Source organism: Salminus brasiliensis, chromosome 8 (genome assembly GCF_030463535.1).
Source record: "Salminus brasiliensis chromosome 8, fSalBra1.hap2, whole genome shotgun sequence".
Classification (NCBI taxonomy): Eukaryota; Metazoa; Chordata; class Actinopteri; order Characiformes; family Bryconidae; genus Salminus; species Salminus brasiliensis.
In genome coordinates this window covers 34,436,431-34,453,530 of record NC_132885.1, presented here as the reverse complement: position 1 = coordinate 34,453,530, position 17,100 = coordinate 34,436,431, and the positions used below count along the sequence as shown (strand labels likewise).

Sequence of the window (17,100 nt, the reverse complement as noted above, 5' to 3'; positions counted from 1 at the left end):
GTATTACATTACAACGATTCTACTATTTTAACTTGCTACAGCAAGCACATTATAGTCTTGAGTCTTGCATTAAAAGGTATTTATTATTCAAGTAAATTATTTCAGAAGCGTTTCTTCAATTACATCGTTCGAAGAACCATTTAAAGCATCTTTATTTTTCAAGAGTGTGGTGTTCCAGTTCAGGACCAGCCAGTGTCTCGTTTGTGCTTGGGATTGCTGACCATCCAAACCAGTTTCCTCTCAGGTGAGAGTGACCGTTTTGATCTACCAGACTTGTGTTGGTGTTGGCAAAGTGGCAACACTTCCCAGTAAGTTGTACTTACATTTGCAACAACTTTACAAGTAAAATTGAAATTATTCAATCCCCATTGCAAAATGCACAGACTAAACCAGTCAAACAAGAACAATTGAAATATCTTAACACAATTAATAGAACAGACAATGCCTTCAGTTCACTAATATTCTCAGGTTTGCGTGCTGCGACTGCCTTTTTTTTTACCAAATGTAATACTATTTTACTTATTACAGCAGGCACAGTATGAGCATGTGGGGGCTTTATAAAACAAATGCTCTTGAAGCAATTAAAGCATGACCTAATTTTCTGTTTTGTTACAGTTTAGGTTGAGGAAGTTACACAGAATTAAAATCTTTTAGACAGTCCTTGATTATATTTAGTCTAATTTTGTCATTCTAGTTTATGCAGATATTGTGCAGATATGTACAGTTGTGTATCATCAGCATAACTGTGGAAGATAATGTCATGTTTACTAATGCAAAGATAAAATGACAAGGCTAATAGCAGCATGTTGGCCCTAGCTGTGGTAAAGTTGGTTTCATATTTGCACTAAATCGTTTTTTAAACTTTTTGTGCAAAAGCAATACAATTATTAGAATACTTATTATTGGCAACAATATCAAACAGCCACAACCTATTGAAATTGTGTAATAATTTCAATAGGTTTTAAAGCATAATTAGAATGGCTCCAAAACAAGTTGTATTTACATTTAAGGCATTTAGCAGACACTCTTATCCTTAGCTAGTTTGAATAGGCTAAAAATTAAAAGATACCTCTAAGTTTTGTATTTACTCAAATGCCTCCTACACAATAAACTACATCTCTTAATTGGACATTTCAAACTTTGGTGGAATTGTATTGACAAGAAAAGAATAATAATAGACTTATTATAATTATATAGCTGCAAAACTAGTTTTAAGTATTTAATCAAGTGCCTCATACAAAATAAACTCTTCTTCAACTCTTATATGGACAACTTTAATTTCTGCTAAATGTAATCATTTCAGTAGCTTTTAAACAGACATTCGCATAGCTTCAAAATAAATTCTGTTTTAAGTGCCCCCTTACAAGACAAACTCTCTTATATAGGCATCTTAACCTATAAAGTGCCCCCTAAACAACAGCTTGATTTTACTCAACATGTGACTGAACCAACACACAAGTACTTTTGTATAATTTGATAATCTCTCATGACTTTAGCATTATTATACAGTTGCAATTGAAGTTATTGAACCTCTGTTGTAAATTAATAATTATTCATTACTAATAAATCGCAAATGGTGTATTAGCAAAATGTACACTAAAATAGCTCAACACAACTAATATAACAAGCTTCTCCAAAATTAACACAAAATGTGTGTACACCTTTATTTACCCAAAAGCACAAGACAATCTGCTCCAATATGCTCAAAACCACATTAAAAAGGCACAAAAGTTTGGGGATTTTGTACAGTGATGTGATGAAACACGACTGGAACTTTTCGGGCCAATGGATCAGTGGTATGTCTGAAAGAGGAAGAATAAAGCATAGGCTGAAAAGAACACCCTGTCTACAGAGAAGCATGGCAGTGGCTCTGTTATGCTCTGGAGGCTTTGCTTCCTTTAATACTGGAAACATGCAGCGCATGGAGGGAAAGATGGATTCAGTCAGGTATCAGGTAATCCTAGGAGTGAGTGGGTCATGCCTTAGCTGAGGAAACTAAAGCTTGGGTGTCATTGGACCTTCCAACAGGAGATTGATACCAAGCATACCTCATAAGTCCACCAGGGCCTCGAAGATTGTGGAGTGCAAAATAATTGCATTTTGTGTTTAACCTAGCTAGAGCACCTACACAAAATGTAAAAAAATAGAAAAGAAATGAATAAACTTCATTCCATGATATAAGTATTTATTGTTATTTATAATTTTCATGAGTTCAATCATTCATGATGTAGGACAGTATGAGGAGTGCCATTCAACTCTGAATGGTCCAGATGGATGGAGTAGTGGGTGGTTGGTGGATGGTCACTATGTCCCAACAAGGTTGTAAGTAATGTTTTGGGCTGGAATCATGGTAGGCTGGTAGGCCCCTTTCCATGGTACAAACAGAAAAGATCAGTGCCTTCCATAGCAAAATGTGTTATGTGTAATATGTGTGGGAGGACAAAAAATTAGTATTATAAGAAAATTATTTAATTATAATTGTTTATCCATAGGCATGATTGTCAAGTTAAAAGTGAGTATTGTGATTAGATTACAGCCTTATTTAATAGAGAAAAACATAAAATAACTATACATAAAATAATTATAACCAGAAACACAAATTTGACTAAACTATGTTTAGTGTGTTACATTCTGGGTCGGTAAGGGGAGCTCTCTCAACTATGTAAAATAAAGGATTGCTCATTTGATCAACATTATCTATTATTTATTTTGTAAAGAGCTCTAAGTATTACAATATGATAGGGATAACACAAATCGAGCACAGTATTATACTTTTGACACTGATCAATCAAACTCAATTTATTTGATAAATGCAAACGATTTGTCCCGCCCCCGGACGTTGAGCGTCTCTGGGGATGAATGGAGCTGTAAGCGGGTCTGATTGTAGAGCTTCTGCAAGATGATTTGAGGATCCCGTTTTGATTGACAGCTATTTTGAGCTCTACACCGTAACTTAATCACTGTAAGATGTGTTTTGACTTGATCTCTGCTCTTGCAGCCACTGTTTCTTATTAGATCAGAGATGAAATTCAGGCTGCTCCCTTTTTTGGATGGCAGGTGGATGAAACAACTGATATTGCTTGCTGTGGCAAACTTTATGTCATTGTTCGCTATGTTGAAAATTCAGAAGTGCTTTATTGTTGTTTTTTTATGTTTCAGAAGGGCGAAATGCTCAGTCTGTTTTTGAAGTATTAAATGAAAACATGCAAGGCTACAATTTTAGAGATAAACATGACTTGACAAATTTTATGATGTAGCCCGACAATGAGCTTCCCCTCTTTGAAAGACCAGCAGCCGCCACTGGTTTAAAGTCATTGTCTTGCTGGAAGGTGAATCTCCTTCCCAGTCTCAAGTCTTTTGCATCCTTCAACAGACTTTTTTTCCAGGATTGCCCTGTATTTAGCTCCATCCATTTTCCCATCATCTCTGACCAGCTTCCATGTCCCTGCTAAAGAAAAGCATCCCCACAGCATGATGCTGCCACCACCATGTTTCACAGCGGGGATGGCGTGTTCAGAGCAGTGTTACTTTTCCATCAGACATGGCGCTTTGCATTTAGGCCAAAAAACTTTGGTCTCATCTGACCACAGCACCACATGGCTTATGGCAAACTGTAAATTACACTTCCAATACATTATGATCACACATTTGGATAAGTTTCAGTCTATAGCTGTATAAAAGCATAGACAGAACAACATCTCTCAAAAGCGAGTGCCTATGCTGGCTGGTTGCAGTATGATGTGGAGCTCTGCCAATCCCCTTATGTTTCAATGACAAAACATCCACTCATTTCCATAAATTTTTATTCTTCTTAACCATCTTTAAATGTCTTATTCAAACAGTTAGTGTTCTCTGTACTAATACTGGCACATTTTATTTTAAATTTTCCCCCAGGAATCAGTTTTAAAATGTATTTTGCTATATCACAAAACAGCGGGGTTACACCTATGAATGAAATAATTGACTGCCTGCAGGAACTGAGATGTAATCGAGCTGTCAAGCAACTTGTACTAGCTAGTTAATCGTACTATTGTTTTGAATTTCTTCTTCTTTAACTATTAGATTTAGATGTTTTAATAGTCTTGTCGTGTTGTTGGTTGCATTAACAGACACTCTTTACAAAGTTCAGCTTTTTCTCCATGTGTCTAATTAGTTATACAGCCTGCTAATGTCAGCATAGTTAAAAGTGCTATGATAATAGTAATAGTAATAATAGTCTATTATTATTTCATCATCACTGAGTCTTGCAGCAGCAACTAGAGGGGTAAACTGATGTTTTAACTTGATCCATTTTCATTATTACATCAGAGAGTGAGAATGTTGGGATTGCTGTTTCTCTGCTACATTGTGATTTTAACGTCAAAGCTTTATATAAAATTTAAAAATCGCATTAAAAACGCAGGCCTACATCACAGACCATTTGAGTTTTTCCTCAAGGGTCAGTCCTGGGTCGGTTACTATTTTCTCTTTTTCTCGCCGCTGGGCAGTATAATCTGTAAGTATGGTATTGACATTTATTGACGTTTATTCACTCATGTGCATGCACTCACGGCTCATGATTTACATTTAAGGCATTTAGCAGTCGCTCTTATCCAGAGCGACATACAAAAGTGCTTTGCTATTTACCCAAGAAAAACCATAGCTAGTTAGATAAGACTAATAGTTCAAAGATACATTACTAAGCACAAGTCAATAAGGTGACCATAGTACTCTGCTATTCGTCTAAGTATTCTCTGAAGAGGTGGGTCTTCAGTCTGCGTTTGAAGACAGTGAGCGGCTCGGCCGTTCGGACACCCAGGGGAAGCTCGTTCCACCACTTTGGTGCCAGGATAGAAAAAAGCCTGGACGCTTGTCTTCCGCGGATTTTGAGGGATGGTGGGGCGAGCCGAGCCGTACTTGAGGGCTCTAGGTGCGGATCGGCTTTTGACCATTGCCATCAAGTATGGAGGGGCAGCTACAGGAAGCCAGTGAAGAGAATGCAGCAGTGGAGTGACATGGCTGAATTTATGAACATTGAAGACGACCCATGCCGCTGCATTCTGGATGAGTTGCAGGGGCCTGATGGTGCGCAGAGGGAGACCAGCCAGAAGAGAGTTGCAGTAGTCAAGTCTGGAAGTGACGAGAGACTGAACAAGCACCTGGGCGGCCTCTCTAGAGAGGAAGGGTTGAATTCTCAGAATGTTGTATAGGAGAAATCTGCATGACCATGACTTGAGAACGATAACTGATCATCCATGACTACACCAAGGCTTCGAGCTTCTGTAGAAGGCGTGACCAGTGAGTTCTCAAAGGAGATGGCAAGATCATTTTTAGGTCCAGCAGTTCCCAGGATGTAGAGCAGTTCCGTCTTGCTGGGGTTGAGTTTGAGGTGGTGAGCCGCCATCCAAGAAGAGACGTCAGCGAGGCATGCTGAGATGCGGGCAGAAACCTGTGTGTCAGACTGTGGGAAAGAGAGCATGAGTTGAGTGTCATCGATGTAACAGTGGTAAGAGAATCCATGAGAGGATATCACTTGACCAAGAGAGCTAGTGTAGAGTGAGAAAAGAAGAGGACCAAGAACCGAGCCTTGTGGAACGCCAGTGGAGAGACTACAAGGAGCGGACGTGTCCCCCTGCCATATTACCTGGTATGAGCATCCCTGCAGGTACGATGCAAACCATCGCCATGCAGAGTCGGTAACTCCAAGGCCGGCAAGGATAGACAGGAGGATCTTGTGGTCCACTGTGTCAAAAGCTACGGAGAGGTCAAGAAAGATCAGAACCGATGACAGTTTGGCAGCTTTAGCTGCATGGAGCTTCTCTGTAACTGCAATAAGAGCAGTTTCAGTAGAGTGTGCAGCTTTGAAGCCATACTGGTTAGAGTCCTGTAGATTGTTCAGAGTGAGAAAGAGAGACAGTTGGTTGTAGACAGAACGTTCAAAAATCTTTGAGAGGAAGGAGAGAAGAGAAATGGGTCTGTAGTTTCCAATGTTCAAGCTGTCCAGAGTTGGCTTCTTTAGGATAGGCACAACTCTGGCAGACTTAAAAGGCGGATGGTACATGACCTGACAACAAAGAGCTGTTTATGATGAAGGAGATGAAAGGAAGGAGGTTTGGAGCGATTGTTTGGAACAGAGGGGATGGAACAGGGTCTAGTGGACAGGTGGTAGGATTATTAGAGGTGAGAAGATGTAGGAGGTCATCTGTGGAAAGAGGAGAGAAGCAGGACAGAGAAGAGGGAGGAGGAGGGCCGAGTGTAGAGAGAGGGGTAGAGGCAGGGGGGAAAGATTGGCGGATCTTGTCTGCAGACAGGGTATTGGGTGGTGGGGGAGTAGGAGGGTTGAGGAGAGAGGAGAAGATGGTGAAGAGTTTGCGTGGGTCAGATGCAGATGCTTCCAGTTTCCCCCTGTAGTAAGATGCTTTAGCAGCAGCAGCTTCCGTTCTAAACCTGGAGAGAAGAGACTGATAGGAGTCGGAGGTCGGAGTCGTGTTGTGACTTCCTCCACTTCTTTTCAGCCATTCTTAGCTCTCTACGGTTTTTGCAGAGAACATCTGACGGGGAAGGTGAAGAAGAATTTGCTGATCTAGGTGAGAAAGAGCAGAGAAGGTCGACAGAGGTGGAGATAGATGAGAGTGTCTGTAGCAGTTTCTAGTGGGAGAGAGGAGAAAGATTCAAGATGAGAAAGAGTGGTCAGGACAGTTGAGGCGAGAGCTGAGGGGGAAACAGAGCGAAGATTGCGGTGAAGAGTGGAAGAACTTGCAGAAGTGGTGATTGAAGGAGCAGAGAGTCCAAAGTGTTCCCTGCTCTGTGTGTTGGTGCAGACTGGTTGAACGTGAGATCAAAAGAGGACAGCAATGGAAGAAGGCATGATGACTGGAGTTTCTCTGATGGAAGGTTGAAGTCGCCAAGTAGAATAAGTGGGGCATCAACAGGGAGTCCACTCAAGAGAACATCCAGTTCATCAACGAAACTGCCCAAAGGACCAATGAGAGGGGTGATGTCTTTTTTACAATCTTTTACAGAATGAGAATGAGGCAGGTGAACAAATGTGCGCACTGGATTCAATATCAATACTAGTAATATTACAGACTAAGTCCTGATGTTTATGATTGATTTTATTTTTGCTTGTTTTAAATAAAAGAATTCTAATAAAAGAATTATACAGAGTCAACCCATTCCAACCTGTCACAACAACCCACTCTTTCTTTCAGCCACAATCTATCCAGTGACTTTGTGTCTCTTCACAGGGGTTTGGCAGAGCATCGTCACACCGCCACGTTCACCTTGTTCGCTTGTTTTGTTTCCATACTAACACGGTTCTGTACTGCTTTGGTTACAGGTTTTTTGAGCTGTCTTTTTAATCTACTTCTTTTAAAGGCTATATATTAGTCTATTCATAGTCATAACCATTCTTCTTAATTTTCTCCTTTCTTTTCTCTCCACCATTACACTTATCTGTTCTCTGCTGTTTGCTCGCTGCTCGTACCTACCCTTTGGATGCTTTGTGACACTTGTTGTGAAAAGTGCTGTATAAATAAATTTGAATAGAATTTAATTACATTTTTCTTAAAGAGCAAGAAAGTCTGCAATTGAATTTTTTTTCACGTTTAGGTGAAACATCTATTCAGTAGCTTAATTTACCACATTTAGATTTATTGGATTCAAAACTTAGTATAAACAAAAAGTAGTATAAACAGTTTAAGCAGCACATTTTCTTTATGATGGTTGAAGCTGCTGACATGCCAATTAATGCATGGTGTCATCACACATCACTCTGGATATAACTGCAAACATCAGCACTGCTGAATGCAATAATATCTCTCTAGGTACTGCAAAAAATGAACAATGCGGTGTGAAAACTGTCCTGTCATGTTCTCTGCAGCTAACCATGGTTTCGATGGGAGCTCATTCATTCTCTGACTGTGTTTGCCCTACACAAATGTAATATGTATAGTAGGCAGAGATTGCTTACAGTTTTCCAAATAAAAGTTAGAATAAAATACAAGAATATTTGTACACATGTCCATAAACAACCAGATTATCTAGTGGTGTTCTTGTCACTTTAATTTCACCAATAAATCTTGAAGTACAAGATACTTTAGTATACTTTCAGCATTTAATTGGTGTATGTACCTGGTATCAGAATTAGGTACATGTAAGTGTCAACAAACCTAATTCCTCGCCACCTATCGATGTCCATGGACCACTGGTTCTTTGTGACTTTGGATAGATTGCAGTCAAGATACCAGCACAAAGTAATGGGAAAAAAAATATTTGCAGTTGTCACGAAGCACCCTACAGGAATCAGTAAGAGTTCAAGAGGTCAACAAAACATAAAAAACCTCACCACAAAATTAAGAGTCCAAAGTTTTCAAAGGAGCATCTAAACAAGCCTGATGCATTTCGGAAAAAGCTCTGTGGACCAATTACGATAAAAAAAGAAGGCTTTTGTACATTAAATATATATATGTCATATTTATAAAACGGTGTTTCTTGGTGTTTTATGGTATATTTCTGTAACGCAATTCCACTCTGCATTACTGCACTACATGCCATTTCTCTGCCTGGAAGCACTGTGTTAAAAATGACATATTCTACTCCTTTTTCCAGTGCGAAGGATTCAAGCTCTTAACTACGCATAGCAATCATATAACCCAAACCACTGTTCATGTTATCGAAGTCACGCCCCAGGGCTGCCCAGACCCCGCCCACACATCCTCTTGTATTGTGGAATTACCTCGTTTATCCCCTACAATTTGTACGCTACGTTGAAAACCTTGTAGCGTTGTGTTTTTGGTGATGCATCCGCGTATTACGGCGTAATGGACGGGAATTGAGGTAGGAGTCGGTTCTTCGTTTTTAGTATCTGCTTTCTGATGTCATGAAAATTCACACGACGGTGTCCTTGTTTGAGGAGGGTAAACTGCGACGCTTAGAGGGAGAACATGCGTTCGGCGAAACTCTGACGGTTCTTTCGTTTTTTGTTTTCTTATTCCAGCATTTCCCGTGTTTGTCCATCGGCTGACTTCGTCCTAGGCTGACTTGGTGTCATACAGTTTATGCGAACATACTAATTTCCGAGAACTGGTAGTGGTCACAGCAGCTTTCATTGATGAAACGAGGCCAAGGCATAGAAATGAAAGAGCTTTCCCTGCTCTTTCCCCTTAGTCTCAGGGCCAGCTGTTTGAACAGGTGCAATGCAGCAGACGACAGGGTCTTCCATTTCTTTTCCTCTTTTCCGTTTACATTGTCCTCAGTGCGGTCAAAAGTAAAAAAAAAATAAAATATCACCCTCTATGTATTTAATTGTTAAGCCTTTGAGTAGCTATATAAAATGACTAAGAACACGCTTCGTGTCTAAATGGAATATAGCAATTTTGTTGATTACCCTGATTATCCAATCTTGGATTTTGGATTAGGCTGTGGTCTGCTGAGTAAATGAATGGCTTGTAAGATTCTTAGTCAGTATGGAAACGAGGGAAGTCATAAAGCTGCCTACAGACAAGCATTTTGGTCTGGTGCCTGATGTTCTTTCTACAGTGTAAAAGTAATTAAGATAATCAATAAGGACCTTTTCTGTTTCTAAAAATGCGCACACTGGGGATGTACACTTACCTATGCTACGTGCTCTCTCTCAATTACAATGCAGTTTTAAAGGTCCACAGGGTTAATCAAGCAGTTAATGACCCTACAGGGGAGATGGCTGGCAAAAGACACATGTCACTGATTTACTTGCACTTACAAAGTAAATTATAAGGTAAACTTTGCATGCTGCATGATAAATTACAATTCTTTCAGTGATATTTTGTAGTATCTTGGTGACAGTGGTATGAGTTCATTGGTGTCCTTGGTGTTTGTTTATGAAATTCCACTAGAAGTGCATTTAGTTTTGTTTAATGAAGATTATAAAGATGTTTAAAAGATTAAGCTAATAAACTGAAAGGCAAATAAACAAAATTATTAATGTTAGTAAAAGACGCTATCACTAATTAACCACTTGCACCTTTTTAAGACTATGTTGCTCCCATATCCAGTGCCACAGCCGCCACACCAGTGTACTTTTATAGACTTAAGTCTTTCACCAAAGCACAGGGAGTGACTGTGTACAAAGTTCACAGTTGTATGTCTATTACCCAGTTCACATGACAAGGACAAATATTATTTATGTAAAAGATAGATGCTGCAAAAAAGATGCAAGGCAGGAACAAATAGCACCATCAGGCTAATCTACATATAATTGGTATTTTGTGTCTTTATGCACTACATTTCTCATGAACATAAACAGTTTTCTTTCTTCTTTTTCTCGTCTGCTTTACTAGAAGCCCAAGTTTTAGTGAGCTGAGAGTTAACATTTGGTGAGTCACAGTACCAATTTCTCTCTTAATTGCTGCATCTCTTTTGGAAATGAGTTTGTGTTTTTCAACATTTTAGAGGCAATGGGATGGTGTTATGTGTGTGTCTGTGTGTGTCTGTGTGTGTGTGTGTCTGTGTGTGTGTGTGTCTGTGTGTTTGCCCAGGGCACTGTGTACACATACAGGTGTGTGTGTGTGTGTGTGTACACAAGGTGGGAGCCAGTTAGAGAGTGCCATCGTGTCACAGTGGTAATAGTTCATTGCTATTGCACAATAGTCACATTGTCACAGGCACCAATATTTGGTTGTTTTTTCTGACCTTATTCTGGTTGTTACAACACATACACATAAACAATCAGTGTCACACATACTTTACAACTGACTAGAGGTGATACAGAAGCAGGTAGAGAGTTTCTGTAATTAATGCAGTCAAAACTTCATAGGTCTAATGGCCTTTGTCTCTCTGTTTGTTTCAGTTTAGTGTATGCTTATTTTCAGCATGAATACAGTATCAGTGTAGAAAACAATTAATTTTACTTAACTTTCTCCTAGTAAACAAGAACCCCAATGTCACAGGAACTCCAATACACAAACCACATACACTCACACAGATACAAAGCAGCTACCCCACCTCCCCTTTTTTACCTTAGTGCTCCACATACATACAAACTGCAGCACTAGGAGACTCTAATTATATTAATTGCCTCTTAAGATAGAACATCAGCCTCAATTAACAACATTGCTTACAAAACAACCCATCCGTCTGTAAACAGCAATGTAACTGTTTGATGCATCTGTCTGTCCATATTCAGTCAGTAGGGAAACACCATGTTACTCACACTGCCACGCTACACAAGCCGCTTCATGGCTATTGACTATTAACGGAAGCTCAGCTCTGCCTATGCTTGTGTGTTCAAACTTGAAAGACTTGAAAATGAAATATTGAATATTCATTAGTTATGACTCTCAAACAATTCTAACCTATGGTAATGTTCTAACTGATTATTTCTGATGGGGCAGAATAGTCACAAATGACAGAAGGGGCACATGACCAATGAAAGAGTTTTCAGCCAACGCTTTTTTTTTTTGCAGAAGCTTTAAGATGAATCCCATGACTGGAGTGCCTTGCTGTTGAATGACCTGAGGACTCCAATGGCAAGTGATATATATTAGCTGTCATTTGATACATGGTTTGGCTCATCTGGGTGGTGGGGCTAGAGTGTTTAAGTGCAGTGACTGAACATCTGAAGTGGCATGGCAAAGACAACAGAGGTTCTCAACCTGTCCTTTCTTCTTGAGCACGAGCGGGAGATGATCCTCAGTGTCCTGCAAAAAGACGAAAAACTCCGCAAACGAGAAGAAAAGAGAATAAGGTAGCTTTACCCTGTTTTCTGCTTTGTTTTTTGTACTGTCTGATTTAATGATTTAATATATATAGAAAATGTAATACTATTATTATATGACATAATGACAATGTGGACATAATCAACATAATAGTGTGTGAAAGAACCATACACAACCACCATAGCCTCCACCTCTTCCTCATGCTGGTCACCAGCCTGGTCATACACTGTTCTTCAACCATCATTTGTTGCAAGTGAGCCAACTTGATTGTGTTGGTCACTCTGGCACAAACAGCATGCCCAAGCTGATCCCACAAGTGTTCAGTGGAGTTGAGGTCAGTACTGCTGGCAGGCCATTCCATTCTCTCTATTCCCTAATTCTGAACCTAGTCCACTCTGCGCATTTAGATTGCCTCCAGTAATGACAAGCTTTGTCATGCCGCCCCACATCATCACACTGGCTCCATACCAGTCCAAAACATGTTACTCTATTGGTGCAGCAATCCGCATAGCATTCTCTGCGTCTTCTCCACACTTTGACCCCATGATCCAACTGCCGTAGACAGATTCTGGACTCACAGAACGTTCCTCCACATGTTCAGGTTCCAGTGCATGTGTTTCTGACATCAACGCAAACAGGCAGCCCGATGAGGCCGGAGATTGACTGTGCGCAGTCTGTTCTGTTGTATAAGGTTTATTGCCAAGAAGCATTGTTACAACGAAGAAATACAAACACAAATTTCCTTACTTTAAGTTTAGGTTCCTTCCGTGCCACAGCTTTTTGGAGTTAAGTATTCTGCCTCATTAATCACTAGATTCGACTTGTTAACAAGGCCATGAGTGAAATTTTGGAGTGTTAGATTAGGGATACTAGTATTCCAGAGCTGTGTCCTGGAGGAAACTCAGTTTAACACTATTCTTTTAATGTACCTCTACAGTAATGTTTTCCATTCTATTCCCCAAATATAACCGACATATATACTCTCAGATGTGATTTAGTTCATGACAGTTTTTGACAGTTGTCTGTGCTGTATATTTTTTTTCTTGCCTGTGCACTAACACTCTTCTTCAAATGTTCTTTAGTAAAACATTGGCTCTATATGGAACCATGACAACTTTTATTTGGAAATGTTTGGATTCTTAATTGGTTCGTTGCCTGGTTAAAGGCTGGATTAGAAGAAAACATGTGGATGTCTCTATATACAGTCATATAAAAATAAATTAGAACACCCCATGAACACCCCACTTTTTTATTGTTTGATCTTAATTTTAACAATGTTGAGAGATCTCTCAATATTGTTGAAACAAAAAAAACGTAATTATGGTTTAAAAAAAACGTTTTTCAAGGTTTTCATGGAGTATCCTAATTTTTTCATATGACTGTAAAACCTTTTCAAAGGTACTCTGCAGAGCACCACAAATTGTTCTAATATCTTTTAACCCTTTTCGGTACTATATATATAACCTTTTTTATTAGTGTATGTCTTTAGTAAAGGCAGTTGTTACTATATACTGTCAGGCTCTCCTCAGGACTTTTAGTTTGATGTTTAAGTTCATGTCTTTTGTCACGGACTCTTATGTTGATATTCATGTTCACGTCTTTTGTCACGGACTCTTATGTTGATATTCATGTTCACGTCTCATGTCATGTTTAGTTTGTATCACGTGTGTTTGATTTATGTTCTTTGTTTCGTTGATTCAGTTCACCTGAGGCTGTGGTATTTAGGGAGCTAGAGCGAGTTTACTCGTCGCCGAGAATTATTTACCCTGAGCCATCCTGGTGTGTTGGCGTCTGGTTTCTGATCCTAAGTCTAGTTTCTGATTTGAGATTCCACAAGGACATCCATGCGGCTTACTCGTGCTTCCCGTTCTCATTTACGTTTACCCCCTGTTTTTGTTAATAAATTCTCTTGCATCGCACCGTCCCTGCGAATGTTCATCCCTCATTGTCTGACCTAGCCAGTCATGACATATACATCAATGACAACTCCAAAAATCATTAGTTAAATGTTTTTTCATTAACAAGGAGAGCCTTTTTAAAAATGGTTCTGCATAGCATTAAAATTTTTCCTCAATTGATATGATTCAAAGACCTTTTTCAGAACTTTATGGACTCTTTGTTTAGAGTTAACTTATGGATTATGGCAAATTCTGTCTTTTTTTTTTTTTTTACAAATCTCTACAGGAAATTGAAGAATGAGCTGCTAGAGCTGAAACGGAGCACCCGGCGCAGTAACCCAGAGCACCGTGAGTGTGGTGTGTGTCTGCGTGCTCTGGGTCTCATTCTGCAGAGGGGCAGTGTGTGTGATGACTGCCAGCGGCGTGTTTGCAGCTTCTGTATGGCCGTATCTCCGAACAGCAGTCATAGCAAGTGCACTGTCTGCGCCAAGACTGCGTGAGTCATCCTTAATTATGGTCACATAACACAACAAAAATAGTTGAAACCAGTACACTCCTCACATTTCAACAAATGTTGTTATATCTTTTTGTGGGACAGCACTAGAAATTTGACTTGGATGTAACTTGGAGTAGGCAGTGTACAGCTTGTATAACAGTATAGATTTACTGTCTAACGTCAGTTATTTTCAGAAGACAGTAAATCTGAAGGCTATACAAGTTATATCCAAGTTTCATTTCTATAGTGTTGTCTGATAAAGATATAATAAAATATTTGCAGAAATGTGAGGGATGCACTAAATAGAACTCCGTTGTGCCAGTTGTGAATTCTAATATATAAAGGTGCACGTATTTGTCACTGAACAGTGTACACTGTACAGCGAAATGTGTCCTCCGCATTTAACCCATCTGGTAGTGAACATACACTCACACACACACACGTGTTAGGGGCAGTGAGTACACACACACACCCCCAGAGCGGTGGGCAGCCAACTCCAGCGCCCGGGGAGCAGAGAGGGTAAAGGGCCTTGCTCAAGGGCCCAACAGTGGCAGCTTGCCGAGCCCGGGAATCGAACCCACAACCCTGTTATCAATATCCCGGCGCTCTAACCGCTGAGCCACCACTGCCCTGCACTGTGTCCACATCTCATCTACAAAAGAAACAAACTTATTCAAACTTAAATCTATTGGTTGCTCTATTAGGGAGTTGAAGGTGGTCACAGGAGAATGGTTTCTGGAAGAAAGAGCTAAACGCTATGACCGTGTGACAGTCCCATGCAGTGACGTAATCCAACAATTAATCCTTAACAGTCCACCAGGTGAGTCACATGTCCTACAATAACCATTCCCTGTGCACGCTCATTGTACCATTGCAATGTCATTGCAAACAATTCCATGGTTTTGTTACAATGTTAACTCAAATTGTGTCTGTCTCTTCAATAACACTGAAGAGAAACTAAAGATTTCCCCATTGGGTGTGGACCAGAGTGCCACACCCCAACACGAGCAGTCAGCCACACCCCAATCAGAGAAGAATATGGGACGGAACATAGGCAGGAAAAAAGTGTAAGTGTGATTTATTTGTGTACTTAGCATACTTGTTGTTTCCCAGTCTTTGTCCTGGAATACACATACCCAAAAATAGTTTTTTATAATTTTTTTTTTTTTTTTTGCTGCTGCTCTAACACGGCTCTAGTCAAGTCAAATGCAGGTTTTAGTGTACAATATGCCAATTGTTTTTAGATTGTTTTAGTTTCATTTTGCAATGTGAATAAGGGCTGCACAATATGTCGTTTCAGCATTGTCATCACAATGCCCGCATGCGCAATAGTCACATTGCAAGATGTGCAATGTCATGTAAGGCAAATTAAATCATCCACATAATGCTACAAATTGCTTGATACCAAAAAATAATAATAACACTGTTCTCATTTTCCATGACAGATCAGATTACATCTGACCAAAATAATTTATTTTACTCCAGTCTCATAGCATATACAGAATACCTTATTATTATGAAGACATAATGGATTATGGACTTCTGGAGAAATCTGGTGCAAATTACAGTACTTCATACCACAATAATATCACAATATGTATTGCAGAACAACAAAATTTTGCAATGTCAATTTTTTCCAATATCGTGCAGTCCTAATGTGAATTCATGTACATGTGTGCAGGAGCAAATGTATAGGACTGGAGTTGACATGTTGTTGAGCAAGAAGATAGGACTATATCCAAACTGCAGTTATACAGTATACAGTTTTATAATTAGAAAATAAATGTAAATGACCTGGAGTTGGAATTCAGAAAACAATTTTGGTCAGTGGCCTAATAACTAGGAATGTTCCTTAAACTATTTTTTCAGCTGTGTTGGTGTAAGGGACTAGTAAAGTGAAGTAAGCAATTTAGCACTTTTGCTAAAAAGGTCAAGCCGCATTAATATGAAAGTGTAAATGCACTGAAACGCTCAAACCACTTCAGGAGGAAGTGTAAATGCATGTGGATAAAATCTTATCAGGATACAATTAACTAGTCACCTGATGTGATCAGATGTACACTGGGTCTGTGACTCTCTCCACCACAGCTCTGTTGATGTATAGGGGGTGTTTCAACCCCCCTGCAGCTTTCTGTATTCTATAATCATCTTCATTGCCATTGCTGTTTTTGAGACAAAGGCTGTTTACATTGCACCATGATGTGCCTGATGTACAGTCATGTATTAACAAAATGTACTAGAGATGGTTAAGCAGACATCCCTAGGAGGCATCCTTGCTCAAAGTCATTACAGATGAGGCTTAGAGTGGCTGAGTGGTCTAATGCCTTGGGGGTCGCGGGTTTAAATCCTGAGCCATGTGGCTATGTGAGGGTGTGTTAAGTCTCCTACTGTCAGGCTAGTACTGGGGGAGCTATGAATAGGTAGGTTAATTGGCAAATTGTGAGAAAAGGAAATATTTTATGAACAAAACAATTGGGAGTCGATAGAACATGTGGGAAGATTTTTTTCTTTATCTCTTATGACTAATCTGCTGTTCTTTCTGTGTTTGAGATAGTTGTACTAAAGGGAACCATAGCGGACAAAACAGAGAGTCTGTAAACATTTGGCGAGTAGAAGAGTGTGTGAGCTGCTTTATTGATTCAGTTGGATTGAAGAGGTAAATATGTTTTAAGGAGCAAATCAGTTGTGTGAGAGACTACTCAAACTGCTCTGCAATGATAGCTAATCTGACGAAAGCATGGACGAATCTGCTTGATTTTGGATGTAAGCCCCTGCAAGAATGACACAACTTGATTCTTGAGGCAGGCAAAAGAATGTAATTTAATTGTTAAACTACAAAGTACTGTATGCCTGCATGTAAACTGCATGATCACTGTCTTAGTGAGAGCATGCCATAAAACATACACCAGGACCTGAGTGCTTTATTGCTTTATTCTGATAGTACACTAAGCCTGAGCGAATCAGATATCGATGATGCGAAGTAATCTGATGGCCTTGCTTCAAAGCCATTGATTGCCATGTTGAGAAGTTT

At 39.6% G+C, this 17,100-nt stretch overlaps 1 protein-coding gene across 5 annotated transcripts in view; it reads left to right on the top strand.

Annotated features, from left to right (window-relative positions):
* The first annotated feature begins 8,694 nt into the window (after positions 1-8,694).
* The window catches only part of sytl5 (synaptotagmin-like 5), a 37,872-nt gene continuing 29,466 nt past the window's right edge, over positions 8,695-17,100 (top strand). For 4 of the 5 annotated variants that reach the window (XM_072686425.1, XM_072686424.1, XM_072686423.1 and 1 more), the window contains exons 1-6: positions 8,695-8,817; positions 10,299-10,334; positions 11,424-11,704; positions 13,860-14,069; positions 14,774-14,889; positions 15,022-15,136. In XM_072686425.1, coding sequence (XP_072542526.1) covers positions 11,586-11,704; positions 13,860-14,069; positions 14,774-14,889; positions 15,022-15,136 — 560 coding nt within the window. In that variant the 5' untranslated portion in view covers positions 8,695-8,817; positions 10,299-10,334; positions 11,424-11,585. Of the gene's footprint in view, positions 8,818-9,628; positions 9,737-10,298; positions 10,335-11,423; positions 11,705-13,859; positions 14,070-14,773; positions 14,890-15,021; positions 15,137-17,100 lie in introns of all 5 variants that reach the window. The other variant, XM_072686422.1, reaches the window with a different exon arrangement.